At 39.5% G+C, this 20,608-nt stretch overlaps 1 protein-coding gene across 8 annotated transcripts in view; it reads left to right on the forward strand.

Moving 5' to 3' along the window:
* The window catches only part of LYPD6B (LY6/PLAUR domain containing 6B), a 165,880-nt gene that overhangs the window by 137,808 nt on the left and 7,464 nt on the right, over window positions 1-20,608 (forward strand). For all 8 annotated transcript variants that reach the window (XM_036092571.2, XM_036092570.2, XM_078070771.1 and 5 more), the window contains one exon: window positions 18,925-19,077. In XM_036092571.2, coding sequence (XP_035948464.1) covers window positions 18,963-19,077 — 115 coding nt within the window. In that variant the 5' untranslated portion in view covers window positions 18,925-18,962. The remainder of the gene's footprint in view (window positions 1-18,924; window positions 19,078-20,608) is intronic.

Below are 20,608 nucleotides of genomic sequence, written 5' to 3' on the forward strand. Positions count from 1 at the left end.
GGGGAAAGGGATTGGCATTCTCCACGGAACCCTAGCCTGAAGTCATTTCTCAGACAAGACGTGATGAACAAATACTGCCTTTGGAGGAAGGTGTACAAATTTGCCAAAGAAAGGAATGCAGTTCTGGGACCTCCTAGCTACAGGATTATGTAAATCATTCAACATGAGTAAAGTTGAAGTTATGAGAGTAATTTCCGTTTGTACCACAGCTAATTAGTCTAAGGAAAATGGGGACAGGGGATGTGTTCTATAACTTTTCGGGAGGTAGCCTCGGAAGATGGCTCGACGAGCGAGTTTTAAACATAGCTCTGAGATGTAACATGTGAGTAGCTAATATTGACTGAGTTCATACTATCTTCCAGACATTATTCTAAGTGCTCGAGACATTAACTCTCTCACTTGGGGTCACTATTGTTTGTTATCTCCTTTTTATAGTGAGGAAACTGAGGCACCGGGAGTGAAGGGACTTGCCCAATGTTAGCACTAACTTTTAACTCTTGATTACATGTAAGCTAACTGAAATCCTGAGAAATAGCCTAGGTATGGCAAGATATGTAGCTGGTCACTCAGCTAAATATGGGGGAATTTCCCCCTTGCTGTAAATGCACAAAGAACCATCGCTTCCTTTCCTACCAGAGTGAGTCCTAGCCCCATCTTACCATGAAGCCCTGACAGTAGGGGCTAAGAGAGAGGCTTCCCGGGCCGCTGCCCCTTTTCTACCTGAAAGCCTGAAATCTGGGATCCCAGAACCTCTAATGGAGTCACAGGAGATGAGCTATTTAATATTTTAAAGAGCCTAACAGAAATTGTTCATAAGGGGCAGTAAAACATATGGGCTAATGACTGCATAAAAACTTTATTTTTTGCGTTTGTCAAAATTATATACCACATTAATGTAATTTATTTTGTGTGGGTCATACACTTTCATGGCAATTGTACATTTTTAATCTTAAAAATGGGTAACGAATTATCTTCTAAACATGGAATCCGAGGTCTGGAGTCAGGGCAAAATAGAAATGGACTTTGGAGATGAAAACATCAGCCACTATTGACCCATAGTGCAAAAGATGGGATGCTTATGCTCAGTAATCACAATATACTCAAATGGATAGAAAACGCTTCTCTTCTGCAGAGTGCTCCTCTTCCTTGTCTACATTCTCTGCTCTTACTGCAGACCACTGTGACTGTGTTTTTACTAAGATCTCAGGAGACTTTACTGATGGAATTTGTAAAGTGTAATCAGGATGGTGAATTGTCTGGTGTCCCCATTCCTACCACCAAATGATTCATTGCAAAGCCAAATTAAAAAATGCTATTTTGTATCATCTATTCTTTGGACTTTTCAAGCCCTGGGTCCACAAGAGAGAACTATTGAACTTTAACTATATGGTACATGCTTAATCGTAAACTATAGAGCCAACTGAACTCTTTTTTTCTTTTTTTAAACTTTAAATTTTGAATAGGGGCCCCTGGTTGTCTCACTTGGGTAAGTGTCCCACTCTTGATTTCAGCTCGGGTTATGATCTCAGGGTTGTGAGACAGAGCCCCACAATAGACTCTGTGCTGGCCATGGAGCCTGCTTAAGGCTCTCTCTCTCTCTCTGCCCCTCCCCCACCTCCCTCTCTCAAAAAAATTTTTTAATAAGTTATGATTTACGTGGGTCAAAAACCAAAACAACAAAATGAGGTGTACTCTGGGAAGTCTTCTTCCTACTTCTGTCCTCTTAATACTATTTTTTACCCTGTTCATCTACAGGTCATCATTTCTATTAGTTTCCTGTATATCGTTACTGAGTATATTTATGCATACATATGTAAATACATATAATAATTTTTATTCTGTTTTCTCTCCAACATAAAAAATTACATGATATTTGTATCTCTATCTTTTTCCATTCATCTATGTATCTGTATCCTAGAGCTTTTTTCATAGCATATAGGGAACATCCTCATTTTTTAAATGACTGTGTCATATTTCATTGTATGTGTATATATATAAATATATGTATAGTATATATGAATATATATATGTGCATATATACACACACACTCTTTTTGATGGACATGGGTTATTTCCAGTCATTTGCTATTACAGTGCTGTGACGACCATCATGGTAATAGATCATTGTGCATGTGTACAGGCTGTCTGTTGAAAAAATTACAACAAGAGAGATTTTGGGTTAAGGGTAAATGCATTTGAAATTTTAATAATGCTACCAAATTGCTCCTAAGCAGTCACCTTTCTACCAGCAATATATGAAAACAACTGATTTCCCGTGGTCTCATTAAAAGACAGCATTAGAAAACATTTTTACCTCTCAGGCTAGTCAAAATCTGGAAGTTATAAAGTATACTTTCAGTTTGCATTTCTCCTATCTGAAAAGATGCTTAACTTTTCTCCTGGTGTTTCAAGACCATTTTATTTCTTATGTCCTATGAAATGTCTATTGGTGTTCTTTGCTTATTTTTCTGTTAGGTTGCTGATAATTTTCCTATTGATTTCTAGTAGCTATTTCCATATTAGTGAGATTTTCATAATTTTGTCTGTGACATAAGTTGAAAATATTTTTTTCCAGGTTGTTGTTTTCTTGACTTTGCTTATGCTATTTTTTGTCGTATAGAACTTACTGTTTAATGTAATTGAATTTATCAAATTTTACACCTTCTGGGTTTTGAATCATAATTGGAAAGGCTTTCCCCCACTCCAAGGAAGTCACTCCTATTTTCTTGTACTTAAAAAAAAATTTTTTTTTTTTGTTATGGGAAATTTTAAGCATACCAAACTAGAGAAAATAGTATAATAAGCCCCAATTACCCATCCTCCAGCTTCATCAATTAGGAATATTTTGCCAATCTTATATTTTACCTATTTTCCCATCCATTTTGAGAATATTTAAAGCAAACCCAAGACAACATATTTTCTTTTTAAGTATATCAATATATATCAATAACATATAAGGGCTTTTTAGAACATAACTCTTAATGTGATTATTGCACCAATAATTCCTTATGATTATCTAATGTTGTCCTGTGTTCAAAATTTTCTCTTGTGGAACTGTGATGGCTTTGATTTGTGTGTGTGTGTGTGTGTGTGTGTGTGTGTGTGTGTGTGGTATAAGGTATGTATCCAGTCTTATGTTTTTCCTGGCTATCCAGTTGTCCCAACTCAGCTTCTCAAAGTAAAATCTTACCTTACTGGTTTGAGGAGCCACCTTTGCCATATAACAAATTCCCACGTGTATTTGAGTCTATTTCTGGACTTTCTGTTCTATTCGTCCGTCTACTCATGAGCAACTACTATGCTGTTGTAATGTAGCAGTAGAGAGTGTTTTAATGTCTGTCCAGAGGAGTCATTCTCTAAAAGAAATAGTCATCTACTCCAACTCATGCTATATAAAAATGGCAGAAAATTATAGTTGGTAGTCCAGCCTCCTCAGGTCAGGGATGGGCCTGATTTAGAAATTGACAAGGAATGGGAGTTGAATGTGTGAGAGTGAATGCGGTCCCTAAGGAGAGTAATAGTAGAAACACACTATAGGAAGGTAAACAGTAATTACAGAAGAGCATAAAACTCAGGGCAGGTCCTCATCTAGAAGGTGGGAGAAGGAAGAGGAACCCACAAAGGAAAAAGGATATGGTTTTGATGGTTGAAGCTTTGCCCCTGTAAGTAGCCGATCCTGGTTCTCTTCTCAAAGTCAGGAAGGCTGGTAATAGAGAAGGTTGAGATATTTGCTGTATGCGTGCTCCGGGGAACTGATCAGAAACCTCAAATGTGCTGCTGGGCAGCAACAGCCTGGGTGAAGTGTGTAGAGGAGACCATGCCGTCATTCTGCTCTGGGCGCTTCACAGGCTCAGACGGGCAGTAACCTGAACACCCAGGGCAGCCTGTGCGCGGACTTGTGTCTGTGAGGGTCCAAGGGCGAACCTCCCTGTGCATTTCCCGGGAAGAGCAGTGACGATGTATCTTCTCAGCCTTCTTTCCAGGAGACAGTACGTAATCTGCCTAACAATGTATCTTTGCTGGAAAAGATCTGACTGAGATGACTTCTAATAGGAGTTCTCTTCAGAAAGATATCCAAAAGTATTTAGCAGAGCCAAGTCATAATAATTTTTCCCCCTTTGAAATGCACATATCTGCTAGACTCTGTCTACACCTTCCTAAAAGCCCAGAAAATGATAAGGTGGGCAAAGCAAGGGGAAAAGGCCTGGATTCAGAGTGGGTGGAGCTACTGAACCTGGATCACTGTTTTGTGACTTCATTCCCCAGCAGACACCCCTAATAACCTTTGACACAGCCCATAACCTCCTCGTCTCCAATTTCCTCTTTATAACCTGCAGATGAGCACAGAGCACTTACCTTACAAGGATGTGTGGGGAAGATTAACTAGTTTCAGATGGGAAAGTTCTTTGACCATGCGTTATATGGTATGGTTGCTAATTTGAGGCTACACAGCCATGAGTTGGGGTAATCGCCTGTAGCCCAAACCCTGACACCAGAGGGTAAGGGGAAATCAGTCTGCCTCAGAGTCAAGGAAATGGACTTTGCAAATGGGATGACTGGGTGAAGTCAACCTTATTCAGGCATTTATTCAATGACTGCTGACTGTCTACGCTGTGCACACGTACCAGGCAGTTGTAGTGGGTGCTGGGGGTTTGGGTTACAGAGGAATGGTAAGCCCGAAGTGCAGGCACTGTCCTCACTGCTAGAGTGGTTATTACCCATGGTGGGATATGATAGCCCAGGACTGCGACTCTGGACTAGAAGTCCGTCATCTTTGCCATCAATAGTATGAGCTGGGCATCCGTTACAGCGGGCTCCACGTTCTGGCAAACTCTGAATAGTAAGTAGGGTCATCAGCGCTTCCTCAGTCCATCACTTTCCAGTTGCCACCCTTACCACATCCCTAAGCTAGTCTTCTCTCTTAGGTGCTTTCAGCGAAGGGAGTCTTTGGGTCCACTAACAAGAAAGTACTAGAATAGAGAAGACTCCCTTTCTTGGCCTCTTTGACTTTTGTTATTATATGCCACTGTTTTAAAATCTACATTCAAGGTGTGCTTTAAGTACAAGGTAAAAGGGACTATTTTAGGCATTATCACAGAACACTCTCTCTGCCAATAAGGAGTTTTATGGTCTGGAAATTGGTACAGAATATGGATGAGATCTCAATGTACATTTCGAGCTGAACTTTTTTCCACCCTCTTTCAGTTGTCCTTGAGTGAGGGTAGCAGGGAATGGAAGAGGAAGGAGGAGGAAAGAAAATTAAGAACAGTGGGTATGAGTAACCTTGGAAGGTGAAGGAAAGGGTTTGTTGTTGTTGTTTTTTTTTTTTTGCAAATGAGGCTACCAAAAACATCATCCCAATAGGAAGATTGGGGACTGCAGAAGATGAGAAGTAACCAGAAGCCTACCCAAAGGGGGCAGGTCAAGAAAATTTCTTCAGTGAGAAGCCTATTATGTAAAAATTAATGGTGTTTCTCAAAATGTAAGCTCTTAGGAAGGAGGCTATAGGGCAAATCACCACTGTATTAATATGGGATTCCAGTTTACAGTGGATTTATTATATTTAAATAAACTTACATGTCTGTGCAGATATTTGTAAGTATTAATGTAATGTAATAAGAGGGTACAACCTGAATATATTAAAGCTTCAGGGGGCTTCAGTGGGCTTCGGTATGGTGTCCATAACAGTATGTGTTCTGTTTTCTCAGCTCTTTTATTGAAGCTCAAGAATTTGCCTATCTCTTTACTTATTTAATGATATTCTTCAATGACAGTAGGACCAGATAAAGCTGAATTTTGGTGGGTTTGTGATATTTGCATGAGATTATAGCATTCTTCGGCTAGATTTATCTTCTACATAATATTCTCATTTTCTTTCTATAGCCTTCATTCTTACCTTGATTAGTTTATAGAATAAATTCAATTGTTGCTTTACTATAAGCCAATAGTAATACTTGCTCTTACCCTTTCCTAGTAAAGGGGTAGTGTTTATTTACTACAGCTGTTCCTATAATAAGTATAATAAGTCTGCTATAACAATAAGCCATGATGCTTTGGTCCAAAATGACTCCTGGTATTTTAGAACTAGATTCAAGGCTCAGTCAGGGTCCTGGCAGGGACGTGGCAGGCAGATGGCATATTCAAGGGCATATTCAGACGGGTGTAATTTGAGAGAATTAATAGGGGACTATTTATAATGGCATGGCTAGGTTTAGGAAAATCAGCAAGAGATGGTACCAGACTCCAGAGTTAGCAACAAAGAAGAGTTTATTCTCTAGGCTTAGAGGACAGGGAGAGAGAATGGATCTCAGAACCCAGGAGAAGGTAGCTGTGGTGTCCGCTACTAGACCGGAGCTGAGGGGTGTGATAACAACCAGGCAGGGAGTGAATCAAGGGAATATGTACCCCAGTCTCACTTTCTTCCCATCCTCCAACCTGCCAGTTTCTGCCATTAGCCAAACTAAATTGGAAGCCTGGGGAAAAAAAGAACTATGTGAGGGGTCTTTATAACTTGGCTTCGAAGGACACAGAGCAGGGTAGAGAGGGATAGAGGGTAGCTCTGGACGGGCAAAAGGTGAAAGCCCAGAGGGCTCATTTCCCTTCCGTCCTGCGAGGATAGCTTGGGAAGATGGTGTGGTCGTAGCATTTTTTGAGCTTGACATAGTGTGTGCTGAACAATACGTGAATACACTAGGTCATAGTTGGGGAGACCTTCAGTTGCTGAAAAAAGAGTTCTCACAATCTCCACGGAGTTAGCCTAAAATCGACACAAACAATTGAAATGGAAATTCTACTGGTAGAGGTGATGAGGAAGTTTTTTTTTTTTCCCCAGTTTATTTTTATTGGTAATGCCTGCAATTGTGTGAGACCTTTAGAAATTCTCAGCTCCTCTACAAGCAAGGACTAGAACTTGCTGTGCCCAGCCCAGTGCTCAGCAAGGAAGGGTATAGTCTTCTGTCCCCAAACAAACCCCAAGCTTTTTTCAGAGTAGAGCCTGACCGATGGGCTGGAGCAGACACAGTAAATTTGAATGAATGAGAAATACTGGAACTAGGCCTCTAAAGAGGAGTGGCAAGTACATGTAAGGACCCCTGTGAGAGCACAGAACTTGTTGCTTTTGAAAACAGACTTTGTAAGAGCAACTGCCTATTATGTAAGTACAGGCTAAGAATATAGATTTATCAGAAAACAGATAAATGAAAATGCTAAACTTAGGCTTATTGTTCCCATAAATATTCTAAGTAGTTTTCCTAAAATTGGTTTTCAGAGGAATTTTACATCCTTCTCTCACATATGCTCAATCATAGGATTTGAAAGCTGAAAAAATATATACTGAATTTCAGTCTCTAATCGAGTAGGTGTTGCATGATCTTAATGATATTTGCCAGCATGTAATCCATAGAGGAACCAACCGTAAATCTCTACATTTAGCTTCCTAATTGATAATTTGACAACAATGGCAAGGGGTAGGGACTTTTTTATTCTCCAGTTTTTGCGACTTTCTGCAAAACAGATATTTGATGTCTCTATTTTACTTATAGGGAAACTGAATCTCAGAGAAATAGAGGGATTGGCTAGAGATAGTAGATCCAACAAGTGATGGGTCAGAACTCGCACCCAGGCCAGGCTGCCCACAAAGGCCATTTTTCCACCGTTATACTAGGCAGTATTTACACTTGACTTTACCCTTGTGCGATCGTGAACTGTTGCTTAAATGCAGTTTTTCATGTTGCAATTAAAACACTATTTAATGCACATAATTTTTCAGTTTCCTCTGGGAATATGAAATTATGCACATATATATCTTTATATATGTACATTTCCTTCTGCTCCAAGCGGTAATAGTGACAATTTATAGAGCAAGTGACATGCTGTAACTTTGTTATATACGCAGAATGCAGAAATTTTTTATTAGGATTGCTTTTATAAGCTTGTCAGCTTCCAGAGAGTTCTTTGAATAATCTGTCCTGGATTTTGTGACTGTGCAAAAGTCAGCACGATAGTCTTTTGCCATAGCATGCAGTTTATTGTTGTTTTTTAAAATGCCCTCCTGTTTTCAGAGTGATATCCACGAACACGTTCTTCACTTTTGTGATATATTTTTAGCTGTAGAATCAAGAATGAAGTTGAGCTAGTGGGGCTCTCTAAACCACGGTCAGTGACAAAACCCTAGCGCAGAAGAAAGATGACAGGCCAAATACATAGTAACAGTTCTGCATCCTAAACCTCTCCCAACTGAAAAATAACAGTTGACATGATTGGTAATACAGTTCTTCATACAGAGTTCTAGGGACACTTTTACAGCTGGGCACATAGTTAGCACTTAAACAATGAAGTCATTCGGTAAAATGCATCTCTGTATGTGTACATGCTCATACGTACATGCATGTATGCGGGTGTGCGTATACGCATGCACACATATGCGAATGACTTGATTGCCTAGGATTTCTGCTTTGGTACAGACATTCTCTCATGTTAGAATAGATACAGAGAGATTCAAATGAGAAACACATCTCTATGCACACTTTATTTTTATGGTCCCTTTTCTATGTCAGCTGAGACCAAATGAAGTCAGAAGTCCTAGCCGTCATCTATATGCTGACCCTGAAAGCTACATTTTCTCAGTTGAGTTGTGTATGCCACGTAACACGAGAATGCATGCTTGGCAAGACATTTCCTCCAACAAATGTAGAATAATGGATTCTTAGCCAGCTGTTGGACATTTCAGTCTAGATTTCTACTATGAGAGCTTTGATTGGTTATTAAAAGAAATGGGTTCAGTAAAGCAAGCAAGGGTATGGAACATAAAAACAGTATCTTCCATGCCCAGCCTGTGTTGCCGCTTGGTTTATGTCTATGTGCTTCTGCCGGTGGAATGGCTCATTAACAGTACCACACACCTGTGTGCTGGCAGCTCTCTTGCAGAACTCCTGTCCGCCAGTATCTTTCTCTCAAATTTAAAGACCTTCTCTGATGGAAAAGAAAATAATCTCTCTCATTTGCCTCCCCAACAGCAGAAATATCGCTATAGAATTACCTTTTAATATTATGCTCTTGGCTTTTTTCTTTTTTAAAGAAATTGCCAATTGAAGGATGCATCTGGAGCTCTTTGAAACAAATTTCAGGCATCATCCATATGTTGTTTGGTGCTCTCATTAATTGGAGAATTAAGTATCAGGAAGAGTTTCCTTTTATCAAATAATGAGAATGTGTCCCCCTTAGCTCCTAAGAAGTACAAAGTGAGGGGCACCTGGGTGGCTCAGTCAGTTAAGCGTCTGCCTTCAGCTCAGGTCATGATCCCAGGGTCCTGGGATCGAGCCCCGCATCGGGCTCCCTGCTCGGCGGGAAGCCTGCTTCTCCCTCTCCCACTCCCCCTGCTTGTGTTCCCTCTCTCTCTGTATCTCTCTCTGTCAAATAAATGAAATCTTAAAAAAAAAAAAAGTAGTACAAAGTGAAAGGTTAACACACAGTAGATGAACACCATGTGTGGAAGTTTAGCGGTTAAGACCTTTCCTCTCATCTAATAGGGTTTTTACTCTGTATTTTGAGAGCCTCAATGTATAAGTGATTTGGCATAAGCCTCCTAAAAATCGTTTATGGATACAAACTGGGCAAAAATTATTTCACCTGTGCTGAGGATACTCTCGAATTTAATCAGTTAACATCTATTTATTAGGTTCCCACCATTTGTCCAAATAGTTCAATAAAACATGGCAAACCAATCTTGATTCTTTTTAGAAGGAGCACATTTCCCAGTTCCTAATCATCTAAGCTTTTTAATCTTGTTCATGTGGAGTTCTTAACCATCTGCTCCAGGGTCATCAAAGCGTTCTCAAAAAAGATGTAAACTCATGTTTTTGACAAAAATGTAGTAGAAAAGATATTATTTGGGAAGGGTTTTTTTTTTTTTTAGCTTTTTCCTTAAAATTTGAATCACATTTAGAAAGTTGTCTTTAAAATTGATTTGACTATTTTTTCCACCCAAATTGCACACTTATTGCCCTGTATTAACTCCTGATTAGATTTAGAGTTCATTTGCATAATAACATTATTTTAATATTAGCACTGTTTTAGACATTTTATCAGGTTGCATGCAGTAGAAAAAACTGTCTTTAGCACTGCAAAACGTGCAGCCTGCTGCTTAGAAATGAGATACTCATTTCTGCAAATTTTTAATCCTATGATTGATGAGATTTTTAAAAAGTTTTTATCCTTCTAAACATTATAGCAGGAATCTGAAATATGGGAATACTGCATTACATTTATGACTTTTTATGGAATAACTGGAACTCTTCATTAATATCTTTCCATAAAAATCATAAAATATTAGAAGTGGAAGGCATCTTGGCATTCATTCATTCCAACTTTTCATTTGGTTGCGAGAAAGATAATTCTTAAACCCCCTTTAGAAATTAGTGCATAGAACTCAATACTGCTTACCGGATTTGGTCCAGCTAGTATGAAACGGAGTTGGACAGCTGATCTCTGTTTTCCTGCTAATGATATTTGAGGAAATGGGGAGGAAAAGTAGGGATCTAACATTTCTTCAATGCCATCTAAGTAAAAGCTGCTTTACCTCTGTAATTATACCCAATTCCCACAACAGCTTAAGAAATTTACCTCCATTGCTCTAAGCTTCATTTATCTTATTGACAAATGGGGACAGTATTTCTTAACTCTGTAGTCACCTGGTTAGTAAATGTAGAACCAGAATTTATAGTTCTCATAAGAAATTGAACATGACACAAAGAAATGAAAAGACATTCCATGCTCATGGATTGGAAGAACAAATACTGTTAAAATGTCAATACTACATAACACATTTAATGTAACATACATATATAATGCAATTCCTATAAAAATACCAACACCATTTTTCACAGAGCTGGAACAAACAACCCTAAAATTTGTGTGGAACCACAAAAGACCCCAAATAGCCAAAGCAACCTTGAAAAAGAAAAGCAAAACTGGAGGCATCATAATTCCAGACTTTAAGTTATATTAAAAAGCTGTAGTAATCAAAACAGTATGATACTGGCACAAAAATAGACACATAGATCAATGGAACAGAATAGAAAACCCAGAAATTGAACCCACAACTATATGGTCAATTAATCTTCGACAAAGCTGGGAAGAATATCCAATGGGAAAAAGTCTCTTCAACAAATGGTTTTGGGAAAAGTGGACAGCTATATGCAAAAGAATGAAACTGGACCACTTTCTTAACCATACACAAAAATAAAGTAAAAATGGATGAAAGATCTAAATGTGAAATCTGAAACCATAAAAATCCTGGAAGAAAACAGAGGCAGTAACTTGTTTGACATCAGCCATAGCAACTTCTTTCTACATATGTCTCCTGAGGCAAGGGAAACAAAAGCAGAAATGAACTATCAGGACTTCATCAAGATAAAAAGCTTCTGCACAGTGAAGGAAACAATCAACAAAACTAAAAGGCAACCTATGGAATGGGAGAAGATATTTGCAAATGACATATCAGATAAAGGGTTAGTATCCAAAATATACTATAAATAACTTAAAAGACTCAACACCCCCAAAATGAATAATCCAGTTAAAAAATGGGCCAAAGACATGAATAGACCTTTCTCCAAAGAAGACATCCAGATGGCCAACAGACACATGAAAAGATACTCAACATCACTCATCATCAGGGAAATACAAATCAAAACCACAATGAGATACCACCTCACACCTGTCAGAATGACTAAAATCCACAACACAGGAAACAACAAGTGTGGGCAAAGATGTGGAGAAAGGGGAGCCCTCTTGTACTTTTGGTGGGAATGCAAACTGGTGCAGCCACTCTGGAAAACAGTAGGGAGGTTCCTCAAAAAGTTAAAAATAGAATTACCCTATGATCCAGTGATTGTACGATTGTACGACTAGGTATTTACCCAAAGGATACAAAGATACTGATTTGAAGGGATACATGCACACTGATGTTTATAACAGCATTATCTACAATAGCCAAATTATGGAAACAGCCCAGGTGTCTGTCAACTGATGAATGGATAAAGAGATGTGGTATATATATATACAATGGAATATTATTCAGCCATAGAAAAGAACGAAATCTTGCCATTTGCAGTGATGTGGATGGAGCTAAGTGAAATAAGTCAGAGAAAGACAGATACCATATGATTTCACTCATATGTGGAATTTAAGAAACAAATGAACGAAGGGGGAAAAGAGAGGCAAACCGAGAAACAGACTCTTAACTATAGAGAACACACGGATGGTTCCCAGAGGGGAGGTGGGTGAGAGGATGGGTTAAATAGGTGATGGGAATTAAGGAGGGCATTTGGTGTGATGAGCACTGGGTGTTGTATGGAAGTGTTGAATCACTAAATTGTACACCTGAAACTTATATTACACTGTATGTTAACTAACTGGAATTTAAATAAAAACTTAAAAAAAATGCCGATCCCATAAAAAAAATGTAGAACCAGAATTTTATTCTGGGTGTCCTTTCTGAATCTAAAGTCTGTTGTTTTTCCTCCTTTTCAAAATGATTGTATTAATCCTTGACAGACACTTCTCACATTGAGTTTTTGGCCCCAATAATATATGTGAGTATTGGGATTATGTCTCTTATTTATTATTTTCTAAGTGCTTAGCAGGGTATAAAAGCATGACTTATAGTCCTACTACATTTTAAGATTTGGAGAAGCTGGTAATGAGAGGTTGAATCATGATCCTATTTTTCCCTAGTGAATGTTGTTATCCAAGAAAAAAGTCCATGGAGATTTTGTGTTTTCAGATGAAGATAATAGATTGGGCATAAGGTAAAATTCTCTCCTGTATTTTGCTCCAGGCACACAGAAAGGCTAGATTAAATACCTTTAAAGAAATTCATATATTTTTTTAAAGATTTCATTTATTTATTAGAACAAACAAGTGGGTGTGGGTGGGGAGGGGGAGAGGGAGAAGCAGGCTCCTCGCTGAGCAAGAAGGCCAACTCTGTTGGGGTTTGATCCCTGGACCCTGGAATCATGACCTGAGCCGAAGGCAGATGACTTAACTGACTGAGCCACCCAGGTGCCCCAAGAAATTCATATTTAAACTTAGGGGGAGGAAAGAACTTTTCATGTGCCAGAAATAGAATGCTGATTAGAGAAGGTAGAAGCTGTCATCTTAGGAGTGGGGCTCTCGATGGCCAGGCAAGGTTAGCGGTTGCGACCTCAGTCCCCCTGCAAAGAAGGGAACTAGCACAGTCTGGTGTGAGTCCCATGAACACTGTTCTTGAATTTAATGGGAACCAGAGGATCTCCATTGGCCAACCTGGCCTAACAGCCAGAAGCAAGTAACATAACCCTTGTTGCGGAAGGTAAAGTTTTCTGGCAAATTTCTCCTTTTGAGAGGAGTGTTTTCATTGAGTCCATTCTTGCTGAGTAAAATTTCAGCACTCATTTTGAATTTCCACTTTGGCTTCTATACTATTTTACAAGAGAAGCCAGGCCTATTAAAGTTTGTCATTAAAGTGTCTTACTGCGGGATAAGTGTTGCTTTCAGGAAGGTGTGAATGTGAGTGTTGATGGGCACGTTGGACTTAGCAGAGTTGCCTCCTTTAAATTCTCCATTTCATTTGTTTTATTGGCAGTTGGAGTTAGCCTTGGCTTGCTGACTCATTTTTAGCACCTGTGCAGGAAGTACCAGTATTTACCATATCTATCTGTTCTCTTCTTTTTCATATCTCCTTGTGAGTCCATTTCTGTATCTTTGGACACTCCACCAGCTCCTTACTGCCCACAATCTGTCTTACTTGCTAAGAGAAGTGTTCCTTATAGGTCACAGATAAGATGTTGGTTCTATTCAAAAAGGTGTTTATTGGGTATTTACCATGCACTGAGCCTAGACCTAGGGAACTTAAAAATAGCGTAGGTCATGTCCCTGCCCCAAAAGTGTTTATGATGTCAAGGATGTGCTGCTTCTTGAAGCCCCCATCAGCTTTGCATGTTTTCTGTGGATGCATAAAATGCCACAAAAAGGATTTGATGATGATTATTACTCAGACCTGGGACATAGTCATGCTTCTGGACCAAGTGCCATGTAGGTCCTTTACTCTGGGCAGTAATAGGCCAAAGTCTCAAATGGGTTTTGTAAATTTGTAAATCTGGCTACCTGCCATTCCCTGGAAGGCCTAAGCATTGCCCATCCCTGTGGTATCCCTACAAATGTGCCTTGCAGAAAGCACCCCTATCTTTTGTCAAAGGAGCACACTGCCTTCTGGAGCAAGAACTATACTTTCCAAAGAGAAGATCATAAAACAAATGGAAGGCCAGCACCTCAGGTGAAGGGTTTCTGACCAGGCCTACCAGCGGGGAAAAAAGTATAAAAATAATGTGCTCTGTCTGGGGAGGAATGTTTTTGAGCTACCCTTGAATTTGAGAAGTGTATACCACATACCTAATGTATGTATGGAATTTTCTTAGTGTCAAATATAAAAACGTCTAAGTCAAAGGAAACCAAATCATAACAGCTGTATCCTGAAACAGCAAGCAGCCATTCTTAACTATCATTTGGGTCTCAGATTCCTTTGAGATACTCAGCCCAGGGGGAAAATATGTATAGACACAAAATTTTGCAAATAACCCTAAGAAGCTCACAGGTCACCCCTACCCCCTATGAAGAACTCTGCTCTATGTGATGGTCCTGGAGAGAGTAATAGAATGAAGGGTTTTTTTTCCTTCTGGAGCAAAATACAAGCTCTACTGTAACCTTGTTCTGTAACCGAGATTGCAGGGAAAGCCTACTCAGCAAAGTCTCAGCAGACGATTTTTAGTTCAGAGACTCCGTGAAATGATTCTAAATGTAAAACAACTTTCAGATACCATAGTTAGTCATTTGCTTTTTCATTATCCTAATGTCTTTTGGCTGTGAAAGATAAAACAGTCATGTTAACACAAACCTATCTGCGGCAGAATAGATAGAGATAGATCTGGGTACTTAGGGGAAAAGCAGGATAGGGGAATAGATTATAAAGCTGGCTCTGGAAAATAAGAGACATTTTTATTTAGTGTTTTCCTCACTGGACAAGTAAAACCTCTGCAGTTCTGGAGAATTTTGATAGAATAAGGCTATGCTGTTTTAGTTAAAAACAAAATGAAAAGACACTAGTCCATATGGAGACAATATTCCTCCGGTTTGTTTTTCACTACCGTTCAAGGGTAGCAGGCTAGAACAAGCTATGTGGGAATGTTTGAGGGGATGCTCTGTTCCAGGCAGCATGCTAGGATCTTTACGCGTGGTCTCTGAACCTCTCTTGTACAACGGTAATGAGGCCACCTTCCCTACTGTGCTGTTTTGAAGAATGGAGAAACCAAAATACAAATCTAATCCTTGGGTGTGTTGTTCATTCGGTTGTTTTAAGTCATCTGCCATCCACTCACTCTTTTATTCGGAGAAGCCTTTGTGATTCCCAGATAGGTGAATTCTAAATTCCTCTATATTTTCTATCATTGGCATCCCTTTATTCCGGGAGTTAGAAATAAAGCTAAGGATTTGGGACCTATCACTCTGCAGAGACAAAGCATTTTTTCAAAATTAGATAAATCTAAAACCAAACAATTCCTTGTTTTTTGTTAGATCCCAAATCCTTGCCATGGCCTGTGATTGCCTCTATGATCTGGGCCCACCACCTCTGACTTTGTCTACTCTCCCCCTCCTGGGAACGCGCCAGTCACGCTGGCCACTTCCTGAGTTCCCCAACAAGGCACACTCCTTCCTGTCTTGGGACCGTGGTGTCTTTTCCCTTGATTCTTTGCTTGGATGCTTTCGCTCATCCTGGGCCCACCATATATGTAAAGTAGTTCCTCCTATCCACTAACACATCTCTTTATTGTACTTATCTTTCAATTAGAATTATCTGAAATTATGTTTTTCCCATCTTCATTGCCTATCTTCTCCTTCTAAAATGCAGATGTCATGAGAGCAAAGACCTCGTTGGTGATCCAATAATAACAAGTTCTCTCTATGTACTACATGTCAATAATGCCACGTTGGATGAAGGAACGGGGTTCTGTCTTGCATAGAGATTACACGAGGCAAACCAGGGGTTCTGGCTTATGATTCCTATTTGGAGATTTGTTCATCACAGCGAATATTTACCCAGTGAGGAATAGAAAATGGTGAACATAACTCATTAGATAGTTCAAGTGCTTCACATGTTTTAACTAATTTAATTCCTACAACCCTATGAGGTAAGTGTTATTATTATTACTTCCATTTTATAGATGCAAAAGTTGTAGTGTGGGGACGTTAAGGAACTTGCACGAGGCTCTACAGAGTATGTTTGGAAGGAGGTATTTGAGCCAATGCTCTTTAGGCCCTAGATAGAAAGGGCTCATGTGCCCAGCACTGAGTTGAGTGCTTCATATACATGATGTAATTTAGTCCGTGCTTTGACACCCTGGGGTAGGGACTGTTGTTGTGCCTCTTCTACAGATGGGTAAGTTGAGGCTTGGAAAGTTTAAGCAACTTGTCTCAAGTCCCATCTTTGCTTTGTGATGGAAAAGGGACTGAATGTAGACAGTATGACTCGGAAAGCTATAATCGTAGGCATCTCCATTATACAGGAATGTGGATTGCTATTGGAGCACAGTGAATGTGAGGTTTTTGGAAGAGGGATTAGTCTCCCCTACTCAAAGATTCCCCACTGGTGTAAAGCCAGGTCTTCATTCCTGGGATCCAGATTCACAATGAATATGGAACAGTCCAACTCAGAGAAATGAGTAAGAGAGGCAGAATTTGTACCAGTATAATGATTTGTCTGTAAGGAATAATACAGTTAGCTGTAAGAAATGGGCATTTTCTTAGAAAGAGCATAAAAATAGGGTTTAGAAATCTGATAACTCTGAAAGGTCATTTTTGGTTTCTAAAATGAACCAGGACAGAAATATATATAAAATGTGTGTGTGTGTATAATCTCATATAAAATATATATATATAAAATACAGAAACAGTAGGTCTCATTCTGTCCTGAGCTGAAATGCAGTGTATAAAGTTTAGCACTATTGATTTTTGAAACTTACCAGGTTTTCCTTTACACTGAATACTTCCTTAGAGACTCCATTCTCAGTGGCAGCAGCCATCTGTAGGGATGGGGATGCTGTGGCTATATTTTGTCTGCTCTCCAGTTCCATCTCCAGAGATAGGCATTATTAGCCACACACACAAAACCAATCTACTCACAACACAAGAGGGGGAGGTAAAATCCCTAGATTCCATGCGTTATTACCCTGGCTTCAAACAAAATATCCATATGAAGGATTATGCTCATATGTGCAGAGATCAGACTTTTCTTCTTTGAAAAATTCCCTAAACCTACTGAGACCAGCTGATTCAGCAAGAAGAAAATGAGTTCAGGCAATATTATTGAACGCTAAGATTCTAGCATTTTCACAGACTCGTATTACAAGTGCTGTTACCTACACAATCCTAAGTGAGTCTACATGAGCCTATATTTGAGGCTTACAATTACCCCAGTGTGTGGGCAGAATGGGTGTTATTAAGCCACTTTACAGATGAGGAAATTGAGGTTAATAGAGCTTAAAGAGCTTGCCCAAGGTCAAGCAGCTAATAAATAGCAGAGCCAATACCTGAACCAAAGTCTTTGGACTCCCAAGTTACATCCTTTTCTGCTGCCCACACCTCTCCCTTGCCAAAGAGAACCTGTTTATGGTGACAATATAGGTTCTTAGCATCTCTCCTAAAGATTTTCTTACTACCAGGTTGCTTCTAGAGGGTAGGACCTATGGGGACTTAAGATGAACTATCTTACTCAGTGCTCTGTGGACATCTGTTTCATTGGGTACCAAACCTGCCTACTTTAAGTCTTTGAAAGCTGTGAGTAGTATTTGTGGGCTAGGACTAACATTATGTGGTTTTCAGCTTTTCAGAGAACTTTTATTCGATTTCCTCTAGAACCTCCTGGCAGCTTCTTGCATGGGGTATGAGAGACACAGGTGGGGATGGCATTCTTACAGTGACTCCATTCTCTTTTCCATGTCTCTGTGCTCTGGGATCCTGATGAGACTCTATTTCTCAAATTCATTGTTCTTTTATGCACCATGCTTCCCACTGCTCCAACTCTCATGGTTTCTTCCAGGTTTTGAACACTTTGTTACCTGTACCTCTGAAACAAATAATACATTATATGTTAAAAAAAAATAAAAAAGAAGAAGATAGCAGGAAGGGAAAAATGAAGGGGGGGAAATCGGAGGGGGAGACGAACCATGAGAGACTATGGACTCTGAGAAACAAACTGACGGTTCTAGAGGGGAGGGGGTGGGGGGATGGGTTAGCCTGGTGATGGGTATTAAAGAGGACACGTACTGAATGGAGCACTGGGTGTTATACGCAAACAATGAATCATGGAACACTACATCAAAAACTAATGATGTAATGTATGGTGACTAACATAACATAATAAAATAAAAAAAAATTAGAAAAAAAAAAAACATTGCAGAATTTCTCAAACCCGAGTATTTACTCAGGGAATGGCATTGACAGAAAGGTGGCTTGGTACCTTCAGGTGGCCATGCCTCTGAACCCTGGTCGTTAAGAGATTGGGTGATTCAGCACAAAGCACCCCGGCCAGCCTCAGGCAGTGAGGGAATGGGGTGCAGCCATGCCCACGCTGCTTGCTTGTTCTTCCTGAGCCTGGAAGGCCTTGGGGTGTCCTGCTTCAGGTGGGCTGGCTAGTGCCGAGGCCTAACCAGTAGAAGGCAGTCATCGCTTAACTTTCCCCTGGGTGGGAAGAACGCCATTTACTCACAGGTATGGGCCCTGCAAGTAGATGGTGGAATGTATTTGAATAACCAGGCTTTCCAAAGGGAAGCAAAACATACGCCTACTGATACACAAAATGCAAATAAATGCGACCAGTCTCTCTCTTCATCGTAGATATGTGAGTTTTGGATTTTCCCACAACCAAGGTCAGAATGCTGCCCCTCCGTCATGCTCTGGCCGTAGCTGTTGTCCAGATCTTTATCTTGTCAGAAAACTGGGCATTGGCCAAGAACATCAACTTCTACAACGTGAGGCCTCCTCTGGACCGTAAGTACTGGTTTGAATCATAGTTCACGACTGTGGGGTCAGGGTGACTATTCAAAGTCCCTCTTTTCACCTATCCTAACTTTGCCTGCTCTGGAACATTTGGGTTATACCTAGAATAAACCAGGAAGTCTTCACTGCTTCCCTGGGGAGGGGTAATTCATGGTGACAGAAGTTTGCTCCATTTCTTTGAAATGGTTTGGCTTTCTGCTGAAGTCTCAAAGGGGTTCTTGTTTAAAATAATCTCTTGAACACTGTTCCTACAAATAGCTTAGCAGAGAAGATTCAGTGTTCTTTGTTGATCCCTTTGTTGGAGAAGGATATTGGCTGTAGGAAGTTTCTCCATAAATGATACATTCTTTCAAATGGTCATTAACAATTTTGGAACAGATTAGTTTGAAATTTGGAGGGAAATAACTACTTGGATTTTCATTAATATGCACAGTCACCATTAGAAAGAAAACTTCCCCACTAATTATTTTAAAAAAGCAAGTATCAGTGAATATCATCTATAGGATAAAATAAATATATTTTTTAAAAAGATTTTATTTATTTTAGAGTGAGAGCGCGCAAATGGGGAGGGGCAGAAGGAGAGGGAGAGAGAATCTCAAGCAGACTCTGCACCTTATATACATATATGTGTATCTATGTGCTTGTATACATATATCCTCTCTCTTCCTTTCTCTTCAGACAAGTAAAACTTCCCTCATATACTTTATTAGAGAAAGGTTGTTATAGATAACAATTGTTTGGTAGAAATACCAAAGTCTGTGATTCCCACACCTGGAAGAGTAACAGAATCATGATATAAGACTTGAAACTACATATTCCTTGGTCCCTTCTGCAGAGATTCAGTAGTCAGAAGGGTGGGATGCCGATTATTTTTTTCTTTTCTTTTTCTCCCCGACCCCCTCTTCTTTTTAAAAAAGCTTTCCTGATACTATTGATGCACAGCCAGGTTTAGGAACCACTGTATTTATACCACTTTTTTTTTTTTTTAAGTTTTATTTATTTATTTTAGAGAAAGAGAGTGCACACATGCGAGCAGGGAGAGGGGCAGAGAGAGGGAGAAGGAGAGAATCTCAAGCCAACTCCTCACTGAGTGTGGAACCTGATGTAGGGCTCGATCCCATGACCCTGAGAATATGATCTGAGCCGAAATGAAGAGTCAGACACCTAACTGATTGAGCCACACAGATGTCCCTATACTACTTCTAAATGAAGCCTATATCGTTACTCTTCTTTACGTTGTGCTTTTTTATTATTTAGGACATTGTATGTGCATGTGCATACATATATATATCACACACACACATATACACATGTGTACCACACACACCTTGAACTATCATTTATTACACATTTCTAAATTGGTAATGATTATATACTAATAGCTTAATGACATGGCACAGACACAGTTTTCATAAAATCTAAATTATACATTTTCAAATTTTTAAGACTAATACAATTTTATGATGAGAAAAAAACATCATTTAAACAAATGAAAAAAAAAAAGATATATTTGACCAACATG

The sequence above is a fragment of the Halichoerus grypus genome, chromosome 4 (genome assembly GCF_964656455.1).
Source record: "Halichoerus grypus chromosome 4, mHalGry1.hap1.1, whole genome shotgun sequence".
NCBI classification, from domain to species: domain Eukaryota; kingdom Metazoa; phylum Chordata; class Mammalia; order Carnivora; family Phocidae; genus Halichoerus; species Halichoerus grypus.